At 43.9% G+C, this 25,676-nt stretch overlaps 1 protein-coding gene across 9 annotated transcripts in view; it reads left to right on the top strand.

Moving 5' to 3' along the window:
- AKAP13 (A-kinase anchoring protein 13) overlaps positions 1 to 25,676 on the top strand; it is a 314,021-nt gene that overhangs the window by 172,304 nt on the left and 116,041 nt on the right. For all 9 annotated transcript variants that reach the window (XM_070478204.1, XM_070478206.1, XM_070478207.1 and 6 more), the window contains one exon: positions 1,280 to 1,413. In XM_070478204.1, the coding sequence (XP_070334305.1) occupies positions 1,280 to 1,413 (134 nt within the window). The remainder of the gene's footprint in view (positions 1 to 1,279; positions 1,414 to 25,676) is intronic.

A 25,676-nucleotide genomic window follows, 5' to 3' on the forward strand; every position in this document is an offset into this window, starting at 1 on the left:
CACATATTATGGAAGACAGATTTTCATTCTTTGGAAAACAAAATGTTTGCCCTTTTTTTTTTTTAATTGCTAGTAAAATCATGTAATTAAAAATAAAGGCAAAGAAAGGAGACTTACAAATATTCATTAATAGTAATGTAGCTTTCCTAAATCTAAAGTAGAGCTTTATACATGTCACAGTGTACTTTTTTAGATTTATTTTTAATTGGAGGATAATTGCAGTATTATGTTGGTTTCTGCCATTTGAATCGACCATGAGTATACATATGTCCCCTACATCTTGAGCCTCTCTCCCACCTCCCACCCCTAAAATACGATCTTAATATACTTGATTATTATATAATAAGTATATACTATACTGTAAAATTTATTCTTTGGTGAAAGAAACCTCTGTGCCCTCTGTTGTAGGGAGCATTTTTCTCTGCCAGAGTAGTCGTGTCACTAGATTAATAATCATAGAACATTTTCAAAATGAAATTGAAATGATAGTTCTATTTGTATTTGTATTATCAACATGAATTTTGACTGTTCAGCCATCAGAGTCCCCTTTAAAAAAAAGTGTCAAAGCCTAAATTTGTCTCAGGCATCATTTTATCTCTTCCTTCCTGTATTAGCTTGACCATATGGTGGTCAGGTAACAAAACCGCTACTGTTTAGTCTTTTGAGCATCAGTCTAAAGAAAACATGAGAAATTTTTTCTTAAGAAAAGGTCCTGCTGGTGTGTTTTGGTTTGGAAAGAAATAAAAGTTAAAATCTAATTTGTTCAGGATACTTTAGGTGGATGAGTGTGTTTAGTATGTTTTTAAAAGACTCTTCCCAAAGGCTTTATCTCATTCTCAGCAGCTCTATTCTTCTTGTCCTTTGCAAGTATGTCTTGCTCCTGTGATAATAAGATGGGCTGACTACTAGCTGTAGCTGTTAATTGGTTCCCTTAAAGCTTGTAAGTTTTCTGCTCCATGTGCAAGTAAGCACCACACTCATAGAATCATCATGAAAAGTTAATGGTGAAAATGGAAGTTCAGTAGGCATTGAACAAGATATTTCCTTAGCTACAAACCCACACAGAGAGGCTGGAGAAAACCACACACCCCTGTGATCAGGGCTCAGCACAGGGCCAGAAATGACACCAGCTCCCAAACAATACTTGCTGTTTAATGCAAAAAAAGGGGGGGGGGGCAAAAGCAAACAAAATGCATGAAACCTGGAGCAAGTTGCGTAAATAGAAAGGCCAGGGAATCAATTTTTCAGATGCACTTTGTAACCACCTTGCTCTCCCTAGAAATGCCTGACACAAAAGCTGAAGATGAAGTGGATTTTCTGAGTAACACCCGGGAGAGTTCAGTTTCTGAAGAGGCGGCTCTGGGAAATAGAACTTCTACGCCGGAGGTGAAACAAGACCCGAAGACCCAGGCGGTGAGTCTGTCCGAGCACAAAATGTGTTTAGCCTGCTCTGCGTGTCTGCTCTGTGGCGTTATCTGGGGGATTTTTTAAATTCACAGTAGGGTTTTTCCCCTTCTCCCGTGTTCCCTAATATGCAAATGTGGACATGGTGCGGTGAAGCTTTTACACAGCATCGTTTTAGAATGGATGTTTTAGATCCCTGCAGGGATCCCTTGGAGATTGTAATGAAAAGGTTTTTTTCCCTGTGAGCACAAGACTTTCCAATTTGTCATGAGGTTTAACATGTCTCAAGATGGGAATTACCACAAAAAGGGATCTATTGACACTTCTTAAACCTGACTCTTCTTTCTTTATATAGAAACTGATAGCAAAGGTGATATTTTAATTTGAAACCCAATACTGACTGAAATAGGAAGTGTGTCATTTTTAATGATTAAAAAAAAAGATTTTTTAGATTTTCATAACAACTCTATTGAGACATAATTCACATAACCATACAATTCACTCATTCAGGTAAAGTGCACAGTGCAGTGGTTTTTTTTAACATATTTACAGAGCGGTGCAACCAACACCACTGTCTAACTTATAACATGGGCATCACACCAGAAAGAAACCCATAATCATTAGCAGTTCTCCCCTACCCACCTCAGTCAGTAGTCACCAGTCTCCTCTCCATCTCCAAGGATTTGCCTCTTCCAGAACTTCATACAAATGCAGTTACAGAACATGTGGCCTTCAGTAACTAATTTCTTTCACTTAATGTATAATTTCAAAGTTCATCCATGCTGTAACATTGATCAGTATTTAGTTTCTTTTTATTACCAAGTAGTAACCCATTGTATGGATGTACCATATTTTTTTCTATATTTGGATTGTTTCTACTTTTTGGCTGAATAGTTGTGAATAGTAACTGCTAACGAACTGTCCGTTTGTATGGACATATGTTTTTATATGCTTAGTAATTATTGTGTTGGCTCATGTGGTAATTCAATATTTAGTATTCAGTAAGTTTTCAAAAGTGATTTTTTTTTCAGAGTCTTGATTATTGTTCTTGTTTGAAGCTATTAACTTGTAAAACAAGAGAACTTATAAACTTATTGAACAGTGCTCTAAGCTTTAGATGCCATGATTGTTTTTTTTAAAAAAAGCGACAAAAAGAAACAAAAAAAACCCCACACATCTTTGGCTGGAAAATCACGTTATTGGAGTAGATCACATTGCCCGTCAGAAAGCCAGCCATCCTTGTCTAGACTTGAGGGTGTGTTTTTTTCTTTGCTCTTCAGAGGGCTGAGTATTTTTCATAGAATCACCCCAGTTTGCAAACAGAACGGTCCCCTTCCACGCTGTTTCAAGTGTGTGGACTGGGATGAACAAGCTTCATTTTATTGGAGTGCGGCGGTAGGGAGTGCTGACTGTTCTCGCCCACCCCTTATTACCAATAACACTCATGACTAATGCCTGGGCGGCTGCTTGTGCAGCAGGCATTATTCAGACCAGTGTTGCTTTTGCCCCTGGGGAAAGAAAAGAGAACACGCCCTGCATGGGTAACGTGTCTGTTTCCAGAAGCCCCTGCAAAGGGGAAGGAAGAAACTCACATCCTGGAATTCAGACACCTCTGTTTCTGCACCCTCCGCATGAAGTCCTGTGGTTAGCGTCCTGTATGCAGCCTGAGGCTTGGCCACAGACCCTGTGCTTTCTCATGAGGATAGCTCTGTCCTGACTGTATCTTAACCATTACAAAGGAGAAAGCAAAACTCTGTTTTGTTTTGGGTTTCTGTTTGTTTGTTTTGTATTGGGGGTATAGCTGGTAAACAGACAATGTTGTGATCATTTCAGGTGACCATTGAAAAGACTCAGCTGTACATCCATGTGAATCCATCTCCCCCAAACTCCCCTCCCGTCCAGGCTGCCACATGACACTGAGCAGAGTTCCCTGTGCTAGACAGCAGGCCCTTGTTGGGCATCATTTTAAATACAGCAGTGTGCACATCTCCATCCCGAACTGCCTCCCGACTCTCCCCTCCTCCCGTCCTTCCCCCTGATAACTGTTAATTGCCTTCTTGAAGTCTGTGAGTTGGTTTCTGTTTTGTAAGTAAGTTCATTTGTATCATTTCTTTTTAGACTCCAGATACAAGGGCTGTCATAGGATATTTCTCCTCTGTCTGACTGACTTAAAGTTGCTCCTTTCCTCTTCTCATTTTTCCCTCCAGTTTTAGAAGCCGAGACAGAGGACACTCCTCTGGTTGGGCATGAGGCATAATTTTGCAGATAGAAGCAGTAGACCCCCAAATAGCCCCTTGGCTAGCTCAAGGTCAGGGCCTGCTAGAATGCTAGAATGGGAGCTTCTCGTTTGGTTCTACCCTGGAATCCTCCCCAACTCTTACCCCAGGCTCCCTACTGCGGGCTTATCCTAAGGAGCTTCAGGATTTGAGAACCATGTAATTTGTCTGTTGTTGCTGGGGTATGTCTTTGCTTTGTGTCTGCCTCCACTCCATGTAGTTAGAGAAAGCATACTTTGATGGGATTTTTAGTTTGTGAGGATCTTCAGGTCTAGTGTTCACAGCATTCTTAACAGTGACATGAAATCTGACCTCTGACCTGCCCTCCCTTGCTGTGGATTGAAAGGAGGAAGCATAGACATTTTCGCATTTTCCCTGTGTCGCATTTTCTGCTTTTTTCCCCCATTTAACTCTGTATGTTCTCTTCCTGGAGAAGTTTGCGAACATGTTTATAAAGGACAGAGAATAAATACTTCAGAGTTTGTGGGATGTACAGTTTCTGTAACAGCTAATCACCTTTGCTGTTGCATGCGAAAGCAGCCACAGGCTACCTGTAAACGAGCATTTGACTGACTGTTCTGATAAAAACTTCATAGAAATTTGAATTTATTTTTTAAAAAATTTTTTCTTTTCTTTGAAATTTGAATTTCATATTGTGAAATCATTTCATATTGTACAATCATGTCATATTGTGAAATGATTTCATATCATGAAATACTCTTTTTTGAATTTTTTTTTTCATCATTAAAAATCGATGTAAAAATCTGCTCTTTGGTGTGTTTTTTTTCTCCCCATGTGCTGTACAAAAACGGGTGGTGGTGATCTGTCGGCCCCTGGCCTTTAGAGTATGTGTGCATCAGTGGATGAAAAGAAAGAGAAAGCAAGTAGAACTTTTTCTCTTCTGAATGGTCTCACCCTGTGGCAGAGCTTGTTACTGAACCGCACGGAGGAAACAGAGAGTTTCATGTCTCTCCTAAGTGTATCTTTTGACTTGGTATCTCCAGGGCTCAGCTTCCTTAGTCTATTCGTCTTCTGGCCTTAACCTTCTGGAGCCTGGGCTTGCAGTCTGAGATTGTGACTGTAGTCGAGGGTGGAATGGCATTCATTTAGGATTATTTAATTTGGTTTTTCAGACACATGCCCAGTCTGTGTGTTGCCCTTGGAAATAAACCAGTCATTGCTTCATTGACTCATTGTTTCTCTGAATCAACCTCTTCCAAATGTAAAACAGGAAAAAATCTGTGTGTCTTAACGCTTTGCTACTGTCTTGAAAACCTGGAACATAGATTTGCATAAGGAATAAAGGATGCATAAAGGAATCGGGCAGTATCAAAAAAGTACTTGTGTATCTACAGAGAAAGCACACACATGTTAAATGCTTCAGGTTTTTCAGCATGTGATACATGGTCCTGACAGATACTTCCCTACTGAATCAAAAATAGTTCACAATTCCAGAGGCCCAGCTTTATACACACAATGGTCCATTCCCATTAGTCATTTTATCATCATTTTATATTCATGGTTTGTCACTAAGTATTGCCAAAGCTTTAATACTAGTTACACTTTAATATTCACCATTATCTCTTCTACCATACATCACTGGTTTCAAGATTCTAGATTACCTTTTGTTGTCCTTTTTTCCCCCAGTGAGTTAACATCTATCAAGTACTTAGAGCTCGACATGTAGTAAGTACAGCTTAACATTCTTAATTACTTTCATAACTTCATATTCCAGTATCCTTTTTACTCATTAAAGTAACCAGTGACTTACAGTGGTTCCTAAAGCAGTCAAACCGCAGTTTCTGCTGCTTGAACATTGTTATGAAAGCTTCAGGAGTAGCAACAAGCATTAATTTAAGTTGGGAGATAGGGTGCTTGTTTTAGTTCTGAGATCTTTAGAAATTTGAATGAACCTGAACGATTATCTGAAATAGGAAGGAAAAAAATGGTTTCTGGAAAGTTAAGCAACTAGCCTCATTTCACAGCTAGTTAACTGTACGCTAGACTAGAACTCATTTCTGTATGGGTAATGTTTCTGTTACACTGTGGTTTTCAGAAAACTCATCCTGAGGATATACTTCTGGGCAGTTCAGTTCACTTTGATTTTTTGTATTTTAAACAAACAGCCCTGAATGATGGATACACACATGAAGATTTTGAAACCATTGTGTTATACTCTCGTGCTTTCAGTGATAGTCGGAGAAATTCCTTTGACTACTTCAGCACCTACTTTTATTTGCTTTAAAAGAAGTCTTGTGTTCTTATTATAATTTGTTCACCTGTAGGTAAATACCATCAAGATGGTATTTGTCCAAAGAGTTTGCTTTTGCTGAATAAATAACTTAAGATTTTCCAGACGTGCTGCTTATTTCCTAAAGAATGCTCTGTAGAGATGACTGAATATTGAGCCCAGAACAGAAAGCCTCTGGGACCATTTACCTTGAGAAAATGCTCCACAGAGGCCAGGAAGGAGTTCTGACTCCTACTCGCCTGCCCTGGTGCTTCAGACCAGCGCACTCCGTGTCCTCTGTCGATCTTTTCAGCATGTGGCCAGGTTAATCAGGGAAGACTGTCTGTTCATTGAGGTATTTCTGTAATAATTCCTTTTCCAAATGATCATTGCAAAAGCTTGTTAGCCTTACGGAAGAGTTAATTCCGCAAGCCAGAGTGTCTTGTCAGGATGTCCATGGTCCTGGCAGCCAAACACTCGAGAAGAAATATATTCAAGCACAACTATAAAATCCCATATGTTGAGTATTAGGTTACTGGGAAAGTCTAGTCTTCATTTAACACACACTCCCCAATCAGAAGCACTCCCTTTAAAAAAAAAAAAAAGAACTACATGGCCAAACGTTAAATTAGCTCAGTTTTCCTTCTTAATTATTTCTGCAACAGTGTTGTTGTTTGTTTCTCCATGGTTTTGTTAAGGGCGGGTTAGACTGTTTTTGGTTAAAATCTTGCTGAATTCTCCCTGTGCTTTGATTATGTTCTCTTTTCTTCCTCTGGTCTCAAGGGGGCGAGCTTGCATTTCCATACCTAGGCCAGGAGTCTCTAAAAAGGGTTGTTTTTGTTTTTGTTTTCATGTGTGGCTTTTCACAGCCTTTATGCTTAGCTGCCGTACAAAATTTTGGCAGCTCTCTCAGACTATTTGGTAACTGACTGGACAGGTCATAGCACTAATAACCCAAGATGGCTCACACAGCCTATCCTGTTATTTGACAGTTTGCAATTTTTAAAGAGTTTTGAAAATGTCTGTGCTATCATATTTACATATAGAGTTTTGTGGTGTGTGTGTCACCCAGGAAAAAGCAAAGTGGCCTCGCCAGTAAGTCTTCTCTCTATATATTTGATATTTAAGAGAAGCAGCACCCCCGTCCCTCTGCCCCCATTGCCAGTTATCTTTTTTGGGTCCAAATGTAGAGCTAGCTTTAGTCACAGGGAAACTTACTCCTCAGCTTTTTCATACAAAAATTTAGAGATACTCTGGATGTCTCTTCTGACATAGAGTTAACAAGAAATTTCTGCAAATGTTTGAGCAAACTTTGGGAGATAGTGGAGGACAGAAGAGCCTGGCATGCTGCAGTCCGTGGGGTTGCCCAGTCGGACACAACTTAGCAACTAAATAACAATAACATATTCTGGAGAAGATAGTTGCCAGAAAGAAGCGCCTTGAAGAACCCCAGATCATAAAGCCTCAAGCGGAAAAACCTGCAACCTTAGTGTAAAAATATCTGTATGTAGATAATATTTGTAAGTTCGTGTGTGTGTGCTCAGTAATGTAAGAGTATAATTTAGTGATCTGTAAGAGTATAATTTAATATCTATAGATAATATATGTAAGAATATAATTTAATGATTTAATTTAAAGCAAAATAGCATAATTTTTCCCTTGTCTAAAAAACTGAGGTACAGTTGGTGTACAATACTTTATTTTAGCTGCTTAGCAATGATTCACAATTTTTAAAGGTTGTGTTCCATTTATAATTAATAAAAACATCAGCTATGTCCTGTAACTTATTTTACACATATTAGTTTGTACTTCTCCATTCCTTTGCCCTGTCTTGCCCTTCTTCCCTCTGATAACAATTAGATTGTTCTGTGTATCTGTTGAGTCTATTTCTGTTTTGTTACATTCACTAGTTTTTTTTAGATTCCACATATAAACGATATCATACAGTATGTGTTTTTCTCTGTTGGACTTAGCTTCACTTAACATAATTCCCTCCAAGTTTGTGTATATTATTGCAACTGGCAGAAACTCATTCCTTGTTACGCTGAGTAGTATACCATTGTATATGGCCATGTATTTTTAAGGGACCGTTTGATCTGTGAAGAAAGGCTTAGGTCCCTTGGTAATGTGCATAATTGGGACAGTTATATTCTCAGATTAGATTTTGATTGTGTTTAAAGAAGAGGCCTTGCTGGTTGGCCACCATAAGAATAGAAGATGCACACTGTATGTGGGATTCTTTAGCCAGGAAAGGGTCCAGAGGAACTGATTTATCGTATCTTGGTCCTCTTAGGCTGCTCAACTTTGTGATGGGGCCTGTGGCTTTGATTTCAAGTTACTTATTCATTTAGTAAGCCTTAAGTGAATGTACCTTTCCCTCTCAAGGTATTGCATCGAATATCAGTTCAGTTGCTCAGTCGTGTCCAACTCTTTGCGACCCCGTGAATCGCAGCATGCCAGGCCTCCCTGTCCATCACCAACTCCCGGAGTCTACCCAAACCAAATATGTAGGGAAGTAAGAGGTTAGATCTTATCCCTGCCCCCAGTCCAGTTAAGTAAAGCAAGCACGCACGGGCACACTCACACTCTCTGGCTGTTGTATGTGAGATGTGCCATATGGTGCCTTCAAGGTGCTGCAGGAGAAGTTCCCGGAACTCAGGTGAGTTCTTCCCGAGGCATGCTTGTCTGGATGCAGTGATGTTTCCTTAGTATAGCCTTGCTGCAATGCTCATCGTCTCAGTATTCACTGAAAAGCAGAGATGGGTTCAGGAGCCTTTGGTGTGCTCCCTGCTTGATGGCTGGGCTTCCACAGTGCGCTCAGCTCTTGTGGGATCTCAGAATTACCGGATATGCCCCTGTTTCCATTTAGGAAGCTGAAAAGTAACATTTACCGAAAGAGATTCACAGGTGGCGCTAGTGAGATGTGGGTTTGATGATCCCTGGGTCAGGAAGAACCCCTGGAGGAGGAAATGGCAGCCCACTCCAGTATCCTTGCCTGGAGAATCCCATGGATAGAGGAGCCTGGTGGGATACAGTCCGCAGGGTCACAAAGAGACGGACACGCCTGAGGCACCTTAGCACACATGCATGTGTAAAGAATGGAAGTGTTTGGTGGTGTGTGAATCATGTAGGAATGAAACAGTAGTTTCTCTGTTTAAACATTTCCGTTCTTTGCCTCTTTCATGCAGTGATAGAGCCACTTTTCTTCCATTCTGAGAATCCCACGTGCCCCCATCTTGGCTTGTGGACCCGAAGAATTGTGACATGGTCTTAAGCCCGCACCACACATGTATTCTTTAATTGATGGTGGAAGAATAAAGTTCAGAACAGAAAATACTCTTACGAGCACATTTAAAATGTCTTCAGTTCAAGCCTTAATAAGAAGTCCAACTAAGCCAAATGTTTATTATATTGATCTTCCTTGTCTGTGTAGCAGTTGGCATTCTGTCCTGAGTCATCAGACCTGATACATATTTAAGAGTTTTGAAAACATAGTCATGCAGGGATTGGAGCTTGGAGTTGAACTGAAGTGTTAATACAAGAATGAAATAGATTTTTTGTCTTTGTTTCCTAGATTTCTATTGAGATAGTTAGATTTCTGAAACTGTTTGAATTACTTATGGTAGGAATAATTAAAATAAGTATATAGCTCCCAAAGTGGACATTGTGGGAAATATTTATTTATAATTATTTATAATTTATAAATTATAATAAATTTATTATTTATAAATAATTATAAAATATTTATATTATTTATGTCTAAATTTGACTTGGAGCGTTCACTTATGTGAAATAAACAGTAGTTCCTCCTTATCTGTGGAGTGTATGTTCCCAGACCCATTTGGACACCTGAAACCTTGTTTTGTTCACTCAGTCGTGTCCGACTCTTTGTGACCCCATGGACTGCGGCACACCAGGCTTCCCTGTCTCCCGGAGTTTGCTCAAACTCATGCCCATTGAGTCAGTGATGCCATCCAAACATCTCATCCACTGCCGCCCCCATTCTCCCCCTGCCCCTAGTCTTTCCCAGCATCAAGGTCTTTTCCAGTGAGTCAGCTCTTTGCATCAGGTGGCCAAACTATTGGATCTTGGAATAGTGCCAAATCCTATACACCCTGTGTTTCTTGAATACGTACACACCTGTGATAAGGTTTACTTTATCAATTAGGCACAGTAAGAGATTAACATCAGCAATAATAAAATGTCATGGCTATAACAACATACAGTAATAAAAGTTACATGAATGTGATCTTTCTCTCAGAATACCTTATTGTACAGATTTAATGTCTTTTACATCTTAACTAAGCACTTACCATTGCACTATGCCTGTAATTTTTGTAATTTGAGATGAGACAGCAAAACTAGTGCTTTTTTCTTGTTCCTTCTTCACAGTTTCTCAGAAGATTCATTCTTACCATAGATCTTAGCAACTTCAACGTATAGTTTGTTTGTTTGTTGTTTTTTTTTCACCCGTTATTAAGTCTGAAACTTTCACCTTTTCGGGCTTCCGGGGTGGTTCAGCTGGTAAAGAATCCACCTGCAATGCAGGAAACCTATTTGATCCCTGGGTTGGGAAGATCCCCGGAGAAGGAAACAGCTACCCACTCCAGCATCCTGGCTGGGAGAATTCCGTGGATGGTATAGTCCATGGGGTTGAAAAGAGCCTGATACGACTGAGCGACTTTCACTTTTTTTCACCTTTTCACTTAGAGCACTTTATGTCTTTGGTAGATCCGAATTGCCAGCGTCACTACTCTTGTGCTTTGGGACTTGTGAAATAAAATAAGGGTTAGTTGAACACTGCAAAGTGATACTGAGATAGTCATTTTGATAACCAGAAAAGCTACAAAGTGGCTGACGGGCAAGATTTACTCTTCTTGCTTGCAGTCTCCTTGAAGAAAGCTAGTCCAGTAGAAAAATGGGCTGAAGTTAGAGACACCTCGCCACCCCTTTGGTTGGTTTGCAGAAATAGCAAGCATGGGATCATAAGATGTGTAGTGGGAGGAGGAGGAGCACATAAGATGTGCTGTCTCTACCCTGCACTTTGCAAGGAAGCGACTGGAGCCCAGTGTGTTCCAGTGCCCGAAGGGCTTGCCTTTGTTTGCCCAGATGGTTGGCCCAGAGCCCAGCCCAGGACCCCACACCCTGGAGCCCAGCCTCTCCCTTCCTACCCGCCTCTACCTGCGAGGCCACCTCGTCTCTCTAAGTCAGCTCTTCTGTGTCCCACCCAGGCTGAGGCAGCCTGCCAGCCTCTCCAGGCCTGGGCCGGCTCTGCTGGGGCAGTCCGTAAGCAGGACCAGCTCTCCTGCGCAGTGGCCCTCTCTGTTTTGTGGAGCCCCCCTGCCATCCCTGTATGCAGGGAGAAGTCACAGGACGGGCATAGCTGGATCTGTGCAGGGCTCATCCGCTGCCCGGGGGGCCCTGCAGCTCCGCCTCAGCAGGTTGCCGGCTCACGTGGATTCTTGGAGGCCAGGCTGGGGCCTGGTGCTGGGAGCACAGTCCTGGGCCGTCCGGACGGAGGTACGGGTTGCACCCCTGTGGCCTTCCCCACGCCAGAGCGTGGCATCTTGAATTTGACGTGTGCTCGACCCACGTTGCCTTCCCTGTGATTTAATGCAGATTATCTACCGAGGCAGGGGGTTCTTTGGATCTAAACAGGCACGTGTGAGCTGGTCAGGACTCCACGTGGCCTCACGGTGTTTATTTCCTGGGTGTGCCCTTGTGGCGTGAGACGGGGGAGGGCCTTGTGCTCCCCTGTGCATGCCGTGTCCACTCAGGAGACACCCCTGCAGCCTGGGGAGAGCACAAAGGTGGGGCCTCCTTTGCAGCGCCCTTCATCTTGCTGTTCCTGTGAAAATAATCATTTCTGGAAATGGGCTTGTGGGCTTTTTCATTCCTGACATCATCAGTTTATTTCTTTGCCAACCTTCCTCCTTACTTTGCCACCTCAAATTCTCCTCCTCCTCCCCCTCCTCCCCCTCCCCTCCTCCCCCCCTCCCCCCAATCGTTTCTTTTGTATTGGGGTGTAGCTGATTTTACAACGTTGTGGTAGTTTCAGGTGAATAGGGAAAGGGACTCAGCCATACGTATACATGTATCCATTCTGCCCCGAAACCACCCCCCATCCAGCCTGCCGCAGAGCAGAGCCCCTGTGCTGTGTGGTAGATCCCTTGTTGGTTACCCGTGTTAAACACTGCCGTGTGAACATGGCCTTCCAGAGTCCCTAACTGTCCTTTCTTCCCCTCTCTGCCCTCTAAGTTCATTTTCAAAGCCTGTGAGTCTCCTTCTGTTTTGTAAGTAAATTCGTCTGTGTCAAATTCTCACATTCATTTCCCCACTGAATCATCTACAAGCCAAGCTCCTTGGAGGTGGCGGGGTCTAGGGGTCTCAGGACAAGGGTTTGCATCAGAGCTACCCCCCATGCCGGGCTAGTGGCGCCATTGTCGAGAGAAGAGTCAGGTCACCACCCCAGCTGCTGTCTCCTTGAGGCTGCACCAGAACCTTGTCGCGTGCGACCCCCACTCTGTGGGCAGCAGGACATTCATTCCAGGAGATGCGGGAGATTTCTTCTCTCGTTCCACCCCTGTGAGGCCAGGGCTGGTGGAAGGCCACTGCTTGACTTGTCAGTGGGGGCCGCGTGGGGAGAGCGCATGTGTATCCATGCATGGGCTCCTTGCTTTTAAACATTTATAACAAAAGATTCCAGTGGTAAGTGAGACTATTGGGATGTGTTCCCTTCCTACAGGTCTGACTTAACCGTTGTGCATTTCCAAAACTAAATCAAGCCTTCTGTTGGCAAACATCTCCTGTTCTGTGTATTGAGCCCTGTAATAGAAGCGGGGGGTGCCGTGATGGTCAGATGAGTAGGAGACATCCCACCCCTCAAGAAGCCGTGTTGGGGGAGGCAAAGGAATGAGCCGCTAGTTGGCCCTGAGTCACGGGAGCTTAGAGAAGGAGCCATCTCTTGCTGAGGCCTATTTACACCTGTGTCCCTGCAGTTCGCTTTGGTGCCATTATACCATCAGCCGTTCAGTGGAGTTCTGCCAAAATGTTTCACGTGGGGATTTTTCCCCTGTTGACAGCCTTGCTGGCCTTGAAATAAGGAGCCAGTCGTTTCATTCCAGTTCCAGAAGGTGATGCTCGTGTTGTCGCTGTTTTGCCAGGGAACAGTTCCTGTCTCCAGCACCATCATTCAACAACACGATGGGCTGCGTTCCTTCCTAGGAGTCATTAGACTTCCCTAATGAGATGATCCAGAGGAAGAAAATAGAGCTCTGGCCCTGCTCCCTCATTAGTGCTGTGTCTGCCTCACATCAAGCTCATTGAATTGTTTTTCTCCTTGCCTGAGATTGTTGTTTCCTCCTTGACTCAGGAAGAGGGTTTCAGGCCAGGCTCTCTTGACGTGAGACTTAAATGCGTTTGCTCTTGTAGCAGAACCCAGCGTACAGGCTGTGAGCAGAAATCACTGTTTCATGGTTGGCTTATAATGTGGACTGTACTCTGAGGTTTGCATTGCTTTTTAAGTCCAAGGAATGTGTCCTACAGGCCTTGAAAAAGAGCTTGTGCCTGGCACACTCCACCCGCATAGCCCCCCAGGCTCCATGAAGCCAGGGGAGGTTCTTGAGAAGTGCTGAATGGGTGACTGACCCCTGCCGCTCAGCGTCCCCGTCGCCAGGTTGCTCTGCCTGTTCGCTTTGGTTGTGGTGTCATACTGGAAGCTGCTGTTTCAGCCGTCCTTGGCGGGGGTGGGGGCCGGAGGTGGAAACCTCATCAATGCCTAAGAATTTCTCATCTTAGGCATGTGAAAAATGCTAAGTTTTCTCATCTTTAATTCCCAATGGGGGAATTTTTGCCTTTATTGCCACACGTCTATCTCATGGCATGGCTGTTTAGTAAAAGCGGTGCACACCCTTTCAACAAGATAATCTTTGACAGTCTTACTGTTCTTTGAAACTTAATGTCGCCGTGGGTTACCACCTGTTTATTGGTGGGCAAGCATGAAGGTGCCCTGAAAGTGACTGATGTGAAAAGTTGCCTTGATCCTTCCTCCCTCAAGCTAGTTAGTGCCAAGGTGGAGCAGGAAAGAGGGAGGTGGCAAGAAGGAAAGGGAAGATGAAGGAGAGCTTTAATGTGGGGGCTGAGGAAGCAGAAGGATAAAGCAGCCTGAGTCTCTTTACAGCATCTGCAGCTGACCAAGGCATGAAATGGTAACAGCTGTGGAAAGACCCGGGTTGTCTAGTTCTTCTTGAGGTTGTTCATGTGCGTTCTTGTAATTCATCACTCCAGGGTAGACTGGAGAAGTTTATAAAATGAGATATTCAAAAAAGAAGGGCTGGCTGATCCTTCTTGTGAAAAGGATTTTATCACCTAACCAATTAGTTTAATTGATAATTAAGGAGGATGATAATTGGACAAATTTAGCTAAGGAAAAAGTGGGTATTGTCAATATTTTTTAAAGCAAGGTTTTTAACTTTTAGATAGAAACTGGTACACAGAGGAAATTTCAACAGCTATTGCTCAGTGCAGCACTTCTGAGCCTCCTTTAAAGTAATAGATAGGACTTTATAAATATTGGCATCCATTTTCACCAAACAAGTATTTCTTTGGGAACTTCTTTTTAATAAAGAAAGACTAATTAAGACATGTGACCAATGCTTGTCATTTTTACAAGATGGCCTTTTAAAGAGATGTAACTCCTCCTACCCCCTGTTCCCAAATGTGTGTATGCGCTGATGACCACAGGGCATAGCAGAGCTGAGACAGCTCTGGCAGGGAGAGAAAAACCTACGAAGCCGCCTACCATGTCGTTGGCGTCCATTCCTTAGAACTGTGGCTTGCAGCTCCTCATGCTACCTGCCCAGGAGTGAAGACCACTGTACAGTTAGATGGGAGCTTCTCCACTCTGGAAGCTTGGACACGGGAGTCTTTTAGAAATGGCAGTTTTCAGATCACTGGAGGTAAAGCCTCAAGTGCTGGAGCTTCCGTTTAAGTCTTTGCTGTCGTGTATTTCTGAAATACCCATGTATTTGACAGGCTTCTTAAATTGTGAAAAAAATTTACCCTCTTCTTGATGGCTTGCCAGCATCACTATGACTGTCATTACTGTTGTGTCATAAAGGTGAGCATCACTGGGCACTGGTCTCACTAGCAGTTCAGAAACTTGGGTGACTTGGGTGAAGGAGTTACTCATATCACATTACAGCTTGGTCAGGGGCCTCAGTCTCTCAAAAATGAAATTAGCCATATGGTCTATGAGAAAGTGCCTTTCAGGTAAATTTGTTTGCACGTGGCTCATGGAAATAGTCTTTTCCTAAAGAGCTGTATTTGCTCTTCGGAAAGCCATCTCTGCTTTTCATTCCTGCTGTAGTTTCTCTCAGTTCATCAGCTTCATTCAACATATTAGGAAATTGTTGGTCCCTCACTTCACATACATAAAACTATAGGCATTTGCTTTCATATAGTCTCTATTTTGCTTTCTTTTTTTTAAAATATTTTATTGAAATGCAGTTGTCTTACAGTGCTGTGTTGATTTCTACTATACAACAGAGTGATTCAGTTACACATATATACATTCTTTTCCATTATGGTTTATCACAATATTGAATATAGTTCCCGGTACTATGAAGTAAGACCTTCATATCCATTCTGTGTCCCAAACTCCAGATCAGTCCCTCTGCCTCCTACCCGCCCTCCCCTGCAATCACAAGTCTTTCTCTGTGTCTGTGAGTCTCTGTTTCACAGATTAGTACATCTGTGTCCTATTTTAGATCCCACGTGTAAGTGATATCCGGATGTTTGTCTTCCTCTTAGTTACTTCACTAGTACGATCGTCTCTAGGCCCATCCATGTTGCTGCAAGTGGCGTTATTTCTTTCCTTTTTATGGCTGACTAATATTTCTCTCTGTGTGTGTATGTACACAGACCACGTCATCTTTATCCGTTCATCTGTTGATGGACGTTTAGGTTGTTTTCCATGTCTTGGCTGTTGTGAATAGTGCTGCTACGAACATAGAGGTGCATGTATCTGTCTGAAGTGTAGTTCTGTCTGGGTTTATGTCCAGGAGTAGGATTGCTGGACCGTATGGCAAGTCTGTTTTTAGTTCTTTGAGGAACCGTCATACTGTTTTCCACAGTGGCTGCACCCAACTGTGTTTCACCAGCAGTGTGGAAAAGGAAGCTTCCCTTTTCTTTACACCCTCTCTAGCGTTTGCTATTTGTAGAATTTTTAATGATGGCCATTCTGACCAGTGTAAGGTGTAGTTTTGATTTGAGTTTCTCTACTACTAAGCCATGCCAAGCATTTTTTCACATGCTTTTTGGCCATCTGTATGTCTTCTTTGGAGAAACGTCTTTTTAGGCCATTTTTTGATTGGTTGTTCTCTGTTGTTGTTGAGTTGTATGAGCTGTTTGCACATTTTGGAAACAGCCTTTGTCCCGTTCCACAGACTGCCCTTTTGTTTTGTTTATGGTTTCCTTTACTGTCCAAAAGCTTGGAAGTTTGATTAGGGCCCGTAAGAGTCATGTCTTACATTTAAGTCTTTAAGCCATTTTCAGTTTGTTTTTGTGTTTGGTGTGAGGGTATGTTCTAACTGTATTGATTTACATGTGACTGTCAAGCTCCCCAACACCACTTGCTGAAGAGACTGCCAGCTAGAAAGCTTTCATCCCAGATTCCTTCTTCTTAGCCCAAATTTAAAAAAAAAAATGTTTTGGTCAAATTTACCTTGTGCCTTCAAACTCCTGGTTTAAATGTCTGTGCCCTCGTCTTCTCTCACCTGGGCTCTTTGGTTTCCTTAGCACTCATCTCTTTCTGCCTTACAACTAGCTGTTCTTGAACTTTTTGGTCTCAAGATTCGTTAGTACTTCAAGAAATTATTGAGGACTCCAAAAAAATTTTGTTTATAGGAGTTATATTTATAAATATCTGCTGTGTTAGAAATTAAAACTGATACATTAAACTGTTAATTCATTCACAGTAATGTCGGGGCTTCCCTGGTGGCTCAGATGCTAGAGAACCTGCCTGCAAAGTAGGAGACCTGGGCTTAATCCCCGTGTCAGGAAGATCCCCTGGAGAAGGAGATGGTAACCCACTCCAGTATTCTTGCCTGGAGAATCCCATGGACAGAGGACCCTGGCTACAGTCCATTGGGTCACAAAGAGTTGGACATGACTGAGCAAATAACAGTTTTACTTCACTTTTCAACAGTAGTAAACTCACTACTTGTTAACATAAAGAATGTATTTTCATGAAAAACAACTTTTCCAAAACAAGAGTAGAAGAAGTGACATTGTTTTACTCAAACTTCTGGCTCAGTAGAAAACAGATTTTCAGATCTCTTATACACTCAAACCATTGCAGTAGGGAAAAATCCAGCCTTTCATAAATATAATGCATGAAAAGGGAGGGAAATTTTAATAGTTTCTCACAACAGTTGCACAAGTGATTTTCCGTAAGACAACCTTCATACCTCCATAACAGGAGGAGTTTATGTCAGCTTCCTGTTTATCACCCATAGTATTAGAAAGATGTGTGCCTAAAGCTTGAAATTGAATGATACTAATAATGTTTACCGCTTCCTCAAGGAGTTCTGTGTGAAAACGTTGTTTCTCTTTGTTTTTTGTACTGTGAAGAAGTACAAAGTGCTGCTTCACTTTGGTACCTCTGCCTTAGTTTGTGCTGAGGCCTGTCAGTGCAAATGTCAGTACAGCAAAAGGGCAAATGACATGTTCAGTTCCGTCGCTCAGTCGTGTCTGACTCTGCGAACCCATGAACCGCAGCACACCAGGCCTCCCTGTCCATCACCAACTCCTGGAGTCCACCCAAACCCATGTCCACTGAGTCGGTGATGCCATGCAACCATCTCATCCTCTGTCGTCCCCTTCTCCTCCTGCCCTCAATCTTTCGCAGCATCAGGGTCTTTTCCAATGAGTCAGCTCTTTGCATCAGGTGGCCAAGGTGTTGGAGTTCAGCTTCAGCATCCATCCTTCCAATGAACACCCAGGACTGATCTCCTTTAGGATGGACTGGTTGGATCTCCTTGCAGTCCAAGGGACTCTCAAGAGTCTTCTCCAGCACCACAGTTCAAAAGCATCAATTTTTCTTGATGCTTTCTTCACAGTCAGCTTTCTTCACAGTCCAATTCTCACATCCATACATGACCTCTGGAAAAACCATAGCCTTGACTAGATGAACCTTTGTTGGCAAAGTAATGTCTCTGCTTTTTAGTTTGCTATCTAGGTTGGCCATAATTTTCCTTCCAAGGAGTAAGCATCTTTTAATTTCATGGCTGCAGTCACCATCCGCAGTGATTTTGAAGCCCCAAAAAATGAAGTCTGACACTGTTTTCACTGTTTCCTCATCTATTTGCCAATGAAGTGATGGGACCAGATGCCATGATCTTAGTTTTCTGAATGTTGCACTTTAAGCCAACTTTTTCACTCTTCTCTTTCACTTTCATCAAGAGGCTCTTCAGTTCTTCCTCACTTTCTGCCGTAAGGGTGGTATCATCTGCATGTCTGAGGTTGTTGACATGTTAGGATGACTATAAAAGTAGCTTTGACCCCACAGATGCCCTGAAGAGGTCTCCAGGCCCTTGAAGGTTTTGCAGGCCACTCATCGAGACCCACTGCTTTGGGTCATGTTAGAGACGCTTTCTGAACTTGGTGGTGTGGCAGGGACTCACGGTCTGGCTCCTCGGATTACTTGGACAGTCCCGTCAGCTCTGCTCTTCCCCAGGCCAGCTGCCAGCCACGCCAGACTCCTCTCTACCAGGTATTATGAGTGAAACGCATCCTTGGAACCTCCCTGGGTACTTGGTCTTTGACTCTTTGAGACCCTTCTCAGAAGGGCTGTGTCATCCTGCAGCACAGGCCTCCTGTGTAGTCTCCTCTTCGCTCTTGGTGGAGCTGCTGGGAACCGAGAAGCCTGGCAGTACCGCCCCTCCTGCCAGGGATGCTTCCTCAGCCATGTTAGGGACCTGCCGCAGCTCCCAAACATGATAGGCGTTTATCATGTGGGATGCCTGGTGGGCATCTTGAAAGAAGAAGAAACACAGGAAGTAGTTTGACAAGGCGTATTTTCTAGTTAATTGACAATTTTTTTTGTAAGTATGACTTCATTGGACTGAAGATCATACTTCACTTGTCAAAGTCTCTCCTTAGGGCACTGTTAAAACCTTAAGTAGTTCCCTTTCTTTTGAAATTTGATGTCCTGTTTCCTTCTTTTTTTTTTTCCTTAATTTTTTCTTTGATTTCCTATTTCTATAGCAAATATATTTGAAGCTTTCACATTTTGTTAGTACAACTTAAAAAGGCTGATTTAATCAGCATGCCAGGAGTTGCATCTAAAAATTACATGGAGAATAGGAAGTTTCTCATTGACAACCCATTAACACAAGTATTTGGGATTGGATATCTATATAGAATTGAGAGTGACCCTTGCAGTAACAGATCAAAGCTTCTTAGGGTTTATCAGTGTAAGAATGGAATGGAGCTATTAGAATTCAGACCTAGGGAAAGTCTCTTTGTATGAAAGAAAGGTAGTAGCAGTAAGCCACATTAAACAAATTGTGCTCTTCAGAATACTAATGCTTACTGTTGCTTCCCAAGTGGCTTGATGGTACAGGAATCCACTTGCCAATTCAGGAGGCACAGATTCAGTCCCTGTGTAGGGAAGATCCCCTGGAGAAGGAAATGGCAACCCACCCCAGTGTTCTTGCCTGGAAAATCCTATGGACCGAGCAGCCTGGCAGGCTCACAGTCCATGGGGTTGCTAGAGAGTTGGACAGGCCTGAGCAAATGAGCATGGACGCAGTGCTTATTGTTGTAACATCCTCACAGGGGAGGCAAAAGAGCAGTGTTAATAACACTCTCATATGTACAGATTGCAGACTGGGCAGGGCCTTCGTGTCCTTCCTGCCGAGTGCTTGGAGCTCCCGGGGTGACCCTAATAGCACTTCATGCTGTCCCCACGGGCTCCCTGGTTGGTTAGATGTGCTATTCTTGACACAGTGCGTGGTCGGTCAGTGACGTGCAGTCTTCTGAGGAGTTAAATTTACATGCACACACACCCATACACACATGAACACACACACACAAGTGTGCGTGCCTGCCTACACACATGCAAATCTTTGGAGAAAGTATCAAAATACTTCCATGAAACTTGGTCCTGAATTGACTGTTGTGTACACATATTTTATTTATGTAAATACATATAAAATATATAGTGGGATATCATTTGAAAATTATGAACAAATGAAATAATAACCACAAATTAATATCTATTTAGTTAGACAAATCTCTAGCAGGGATGATCTTACAGAAGCCGCCCAAACTGAGATTGTTTTCAAAAAACATTCAGGGTAGGCAGAGGTTTCTGTCTTTACTTGCTGATTAATTTCTAACATGTCCTATTTATTGATGAGGTTTAACTAACACCATCTGTTTGTGTTGAGCAGAGCAGACATCCCTTTGATACAAGAGTGCATGTCTCTCTATCAAAAATCTGTGAATTATGTAAAATAAAGGAGATTCTGAATCTAGGTTGCCTACCCCAGTTTGATCTGCTCCTGAGAATGGGTGACCTTCCCTGAAAGTTCCTCTTTAGACAGAGAGGTAGATATTTATTCATTCATATATGAACTGTTTGTCAAATGCTCAGTAAGCCCAAGAACCTATAGGAAAGCCCAAGTAAACAGATCTCCTGGTCCAGGAGATTTGTACCGCAGCTTTCCAGAAAATGGTGGTAATCAGTGTGTGGGTAACTTAAGTGTGGTAGGAGGCCTAGCACAGTTCTGATAGAGTCGGAGGAAGGACCGGCCAGTGTTTTGATGAGGTGTTCAGTGGAGGCTTCTGGCTGTGATGGCATTTGAAGGCGGCTTCTGACCGGGTTTGCTTCCGTGGGGAGGAGCACGAGGAAGGAGCATGGACTCGGAGGCAGGCAGGTAGGTGTCAGCGTCTCACCTGAGCCACATGGGCGAGTCTTCGGGGGCAGGTGAGGGGAGAGGCCCTCAAGGCTGGCGTGGCCCTCAGCTTTCCTCCCAGAGTCGCCCCCGAGAGCCCCGTGCTCTCTGTCCCAGCGGTCACTGGTCTGGCCGTCTGGAGGGGGACTGTTCAGGGACATTTTAAGTTCAGTCCAAATTGGGCACTTGGGAATTGGCCAGGAAAAACATCTATAAATACCTGTCTTTTTCTTCCTCCCCTTACCCTCACATGAAGAGACTTTTTTCTTTTTTTCCCCAAGGTTAACTCTTCATCTGGGTCCCCAGTCCTGTCTTGACCTTGAAGTTTACAGAACCACTTCTCCCTAAAACTGCTCGGCATTCAGGTTCAGATACTGAGGGGTTCCTTTAGTCTTAGCTTCCAGGGCAGCTCCACAGCTTCTCCACTTAGCAGAGGAATGAAAGCCTTTTTCCCTCTGGTTTCCCATCTCATGGTACAGAATGTTTTCAGAGGGAACCTGTGATCTGAATCAAAGCAGCAGTGTTGTGTTCTTTCAGCTATAACCTGAGTCGGGGTGTTCCGTTACATGCCTTTTTCTTATATGCACACTTCTGTTGCTATTGTTGTTCACTTGGTAAGTCATGTCTGACCCTCTGTGACCCTGTGAACTGTAGCATACCAGACTCCTCTCTCCTTCATTGTCTCCTGAAGTTTGCCCAGACTCGTGTCCGTTGAGTCGGTGATGCCAGCCAGCCATCTTGTCCTCTCTGTCTGCCTTCTCCTCTGCCCTCAATCTTTCCCAGCATCAGGGTCTTTTCCAGTGAGACTCTTCTTTGCACCAGGTGGCCAAAGTATTGGAACTTCAGCTTCAGCATCAGTCCTTCCAGTGAATATTCAGGGTTGATTTCCCTTAGAATTGACTGATTTGATCTTCTTGCCATCCAGGGGTCTCTCCAGAGTCTTCTCCAGCACCACAATTTGAAGGCATCAATTGTAAGCTGACTTAGATACCTCCTTGTAAAATAAGGCAAAGATGCAATGATAATAAAAATAAAACTATCATAGCAATTAATACTTAGATAGAATTCATGCCACAGGCATGAATATACAAAATACTTATGTGTATTCTTTTTTTACTGTATGTCTTTTTATTATTTGTCTCCTGTCAGTAGTGTTAAAGAGGTTTTCTTCTTGGAGGGTTTTTCTCTTTTCCCTTTGTTTTGTCTTTTTCAACAGTTGATATAAAAAGCAAGTTATACTTCTTCATTTTTTTGGAAGGCGTGACTGTACTGTGTGTTTGCTTGGGAGGGCCAAGGGACATTGTCCATGGGAAGCTGAGTCACTTTTTGGCTCGTCTGACTGACTCTGCTGGAGCTGTTCTTCATTCTGTGAAGTGAAAAATAAGAATAAGTCGAGTGATTTCCTAAAGTGACACGTTTTCATTTTATGTGGGATTCAAATTTTTCCTAAAGATATGATTATTTTGAGCACCAGTTTTCATGTCTGGCCAGGACTTTTATCCTTTAAGTCTAAAAACTCTTCCAGACAGCTCACCTTTTGTGTATGTTAACATTGACCAAGACCTTTTCTCTCATTTACTGACTAAATCTGGTCAGCCTTTTGAAAGTCTTAGGATTATGATTGTGGCAGGAAACGGATGTATAATCAGTTTCTTCTCTAGCCCTTGGATGTCTAGGACTGGTTTTGGCACCCTGGGAGAGATTTAAGAAGTACTTAGTTGCCCTCAGCATTCTGCTCAGAGAGCAGCATGCAGCCGCAAGGAAGAACACAGGATGGAACTTGTAACACCAGTGTGGTGGCCTAAGGACACCATGGTTCACAGCACAGAATTCTAAGGAGAGTTCGAGTTGGCAGAGAGCATGACTGTTAATAGAAATGTGGGAAGGTGGAGAGACCAGGTAGGGAATTACAGAAACCACAGGTGTCCTAAGAACCAGGGTCACTGACGTAGGAAGAACCCCCACATCCTCGATGTGGAACCTTGAGAGACCAACTGTCACATCTTGAGGACCGACAGTAAACAAAGTTGGAGAAGGACCACAGCGTGGTGTCCCCACAGGCAGGACGCTTGATGGGGCTGGAGACTCTCACAGGTGTTCTGGATCCCAGCATAAGGACCACGGCGTGGTGTCCCCCAGGCAGGAGGCTTGATGGGGCTGGAGACTCTCACAGGTGTTCTGGATCCCAGCATAAGGACCACGGCGTGGTGTCCCCCAGGCAGGAGGCTTGATGGGGCTGGAGACTTTCACAGGTGTTCTGGATCCCAGCATAAGGACCACGGCGTGGTGTCCCCCAGGCAGGAGGCTTGCTGGGGCAGAGACTCTCACAGGTGTTCTGGATCCCAGCATAAGGACCACGGCGTGGTGTCTCCCAGGCAGGAGGCTTGCTGGGGCAGAGACGCTCACAGATGCTCTGGATCCCAGCATAAGGACCACGGCGTGGTGTCCCCCAGGCAGGAGGCTTGCTGGGGCAGAGACGCTCACAGATGCTCTGGATCCCAGCACACTTGATGGGGCTAGAGACTCTCACAGGTGTTCTGGATCCCAGCATAAGGATCACGGTGTGGTGTCTCCACAGGCAGGAGGCTTGATGGGGCAGAGACTCTCACAGGTGTTCTGGATCCCAGCACAGGCTGCGCCGCTTCTGTGCTGTAACGTCTTCAGTGGCTCCTGGTTGCCTCTGAACAGCATCCGACTCTAAAGCAGGGCATTGCAAGCTTCTGTAATCTAGGCTGTGGACACTTGTCCAGACCAGTGTCACAGCACCGTCTGGAGTCCGATGCAGGTAACGGACGCCTTGCCAGTCCTCGGTCATACCTGCCTCACATCAGCACTTGTACCTTCGATCTCTGTCTGCATCGGGGTTGCCTGCCTCCTCCCTCCCTTTTTCTGTTAAACCACCACCTTCTTGAAACTTTTCTACCTGGGTCTCAGGCAGAGTGCCTTACTCCTTGGTGAAACCCTGCATTTCATCTGTACTACCCAAGCTTCCTCATGTGTACATTTCATGCCGTGGTCCCTGGTTTGTTTCTTTAAGGTCCCAAAAGTGTCTCATCCATCTTGACATCTCTCATGACAGCTCACAGAGCCCTGTAACTTCAGCCGCTACTTAGGTATTGTCCAACAGATAAGTCATTTTGGCTGATATCCGCTAGCTGGCCGCTCGTTGGCCGTGACGCGCTGGTGATGTCGTCGTCCCTTGGGAAGTTATGCCTTGCAGTTGTCAGCGCTGTCTCCCTGACCTCATTGCCTTTGTTTTGTAGAATGAGGTCTGTTCTTATTTTCACAGATGATCGTATGGAAAGGGAGTCTCAGTTGCGGGCCGTTCCCTTCTGTTTCCGCTTCTTGCCAATCACTGTCCGCCCTGCTCTCTCCTCAAGCTGTGGCCTTCCTGTCTGTTCCTGACCAAGACCCTGCGCGTGCCCTCAAGACTTCTCCGGTCTCTGACACAGTCTCTCGGACAGAACCGTAACAACGGGCGTGGCACTCACGTCGTGTCAGCAGTCCTTTTTCTCTGCTGATGCTTCGTTTCCTTCTCGGAACGGTTTTTATGCACTAAAGTGTTTATTCCCAGGTCAGCCATCCTGTAGCAGCCGTTCTTTAAGGATTCACTGAGGCACTTTGAAGGGTAAGATGTCTCGGGAGAAAACCGGAAGAAGCGGAGTGTATGGCAGAGCTTAAATTTTCCCCTGTGAAATGGTAGAAATTGAAAAGAAATTGCAGTTGAGCCTTCCTCACTCCACTACGGCCCCAGAACTTGCTGTCCCCAGCCAGGGTCCACGGAGCATTCACACAGCAAAACCCAGCTCTCTCACGACCTGACTTTGCCACGGCGTCGGGCTCTGTTCACCACTCTTGCTGTCTCGCTCCTCGAGTCACGTCTCTGTGTTGATTTCCATCATCATTGTGCCCATCCCAGCCGCTCTCCCGAGCCCCAGGCACAGGCGCTCACGTTCCATCGGGAGGCAGGTGAGCTTATGGTGGCCTGGGAGTCCTCTGTTCGGGCATTTCTCACACACATTGTTTTTACTATTTAATGTCCGTCTGGTTCTCTCTGTTATATTCTCGGTGCCAAGCATAGGTCTTCAGTGAATATTTGTCTAATGATTGAACTAATTTCAAAAAGCTTGTTGAAGATTCAGGACAGTGACTCGTGAGACGTTGTAGCAATCACAACAGTATTCTTCCACGTAAAATTTCTGGGTTTAACTGGTTTTTGATACTAAACTTGCCATTTTTGACATCCGTAGCAGTCTAGGTTTTTAAAATACTGATATATTTTAACTCTGCATTCTTTGGGACACTTCGAAAATTCTAAAAAATTAAATGTTTACAAAATACCTAGTACACTTTAAAGAGGAAAATGTGTAAAGTAGGGTTTACAGTAAAATCACGTGATTATAGTATGAAAGAGACCTGTTTTGATATGTCCAATGAAAAGGTATGGGAAGTGACTTACTTGACCGCAAGCTTGTATCTGTCCAGCAATGTGGTGTGTGTGTTGAAAAGAAAGGCAGTTTGATCCCAGTCGTCCCAGTGTCCTCAGCACGAGAGGGTTTTTGTCTTGGTGTTCGTGTCACTCGAGGGACACCCACTAACTGGAGGGCCCCCAGTCGGGTACCCATGGCACGGGGAACAGCTGTGGGAACCACGAGCCAGAGGAGAAGCTCTGAGGAGGGTGGGGAGCCATGATGAGTATCTTCAGATACTCATTGAAAAGCTGCCATAAGAAGTAACTAATGCTTGTTCCCAAGAGGAAAACTGAGAACAGTACCGCCACTCATTCTGAAGGAGACCTGGAGACCA

Source organism: Odocoileus virginianus, chromosome 16 (genome assembly GCF_023699985.2).
Source record: "Odocoileus virginianus isolate 20LAN1187 ecotype Illinois chromosome 16, Ovbor_1.2, whole genome shotgun sequence".
In the NCBI taxonomy this organism is placed as follows: domain Eukaryota; kingdom Metazoa; phylum Chordata; class Mammalia; order Artiodactyla; family Cervidae; genus Odocoileus; species Odocoileus virginianus.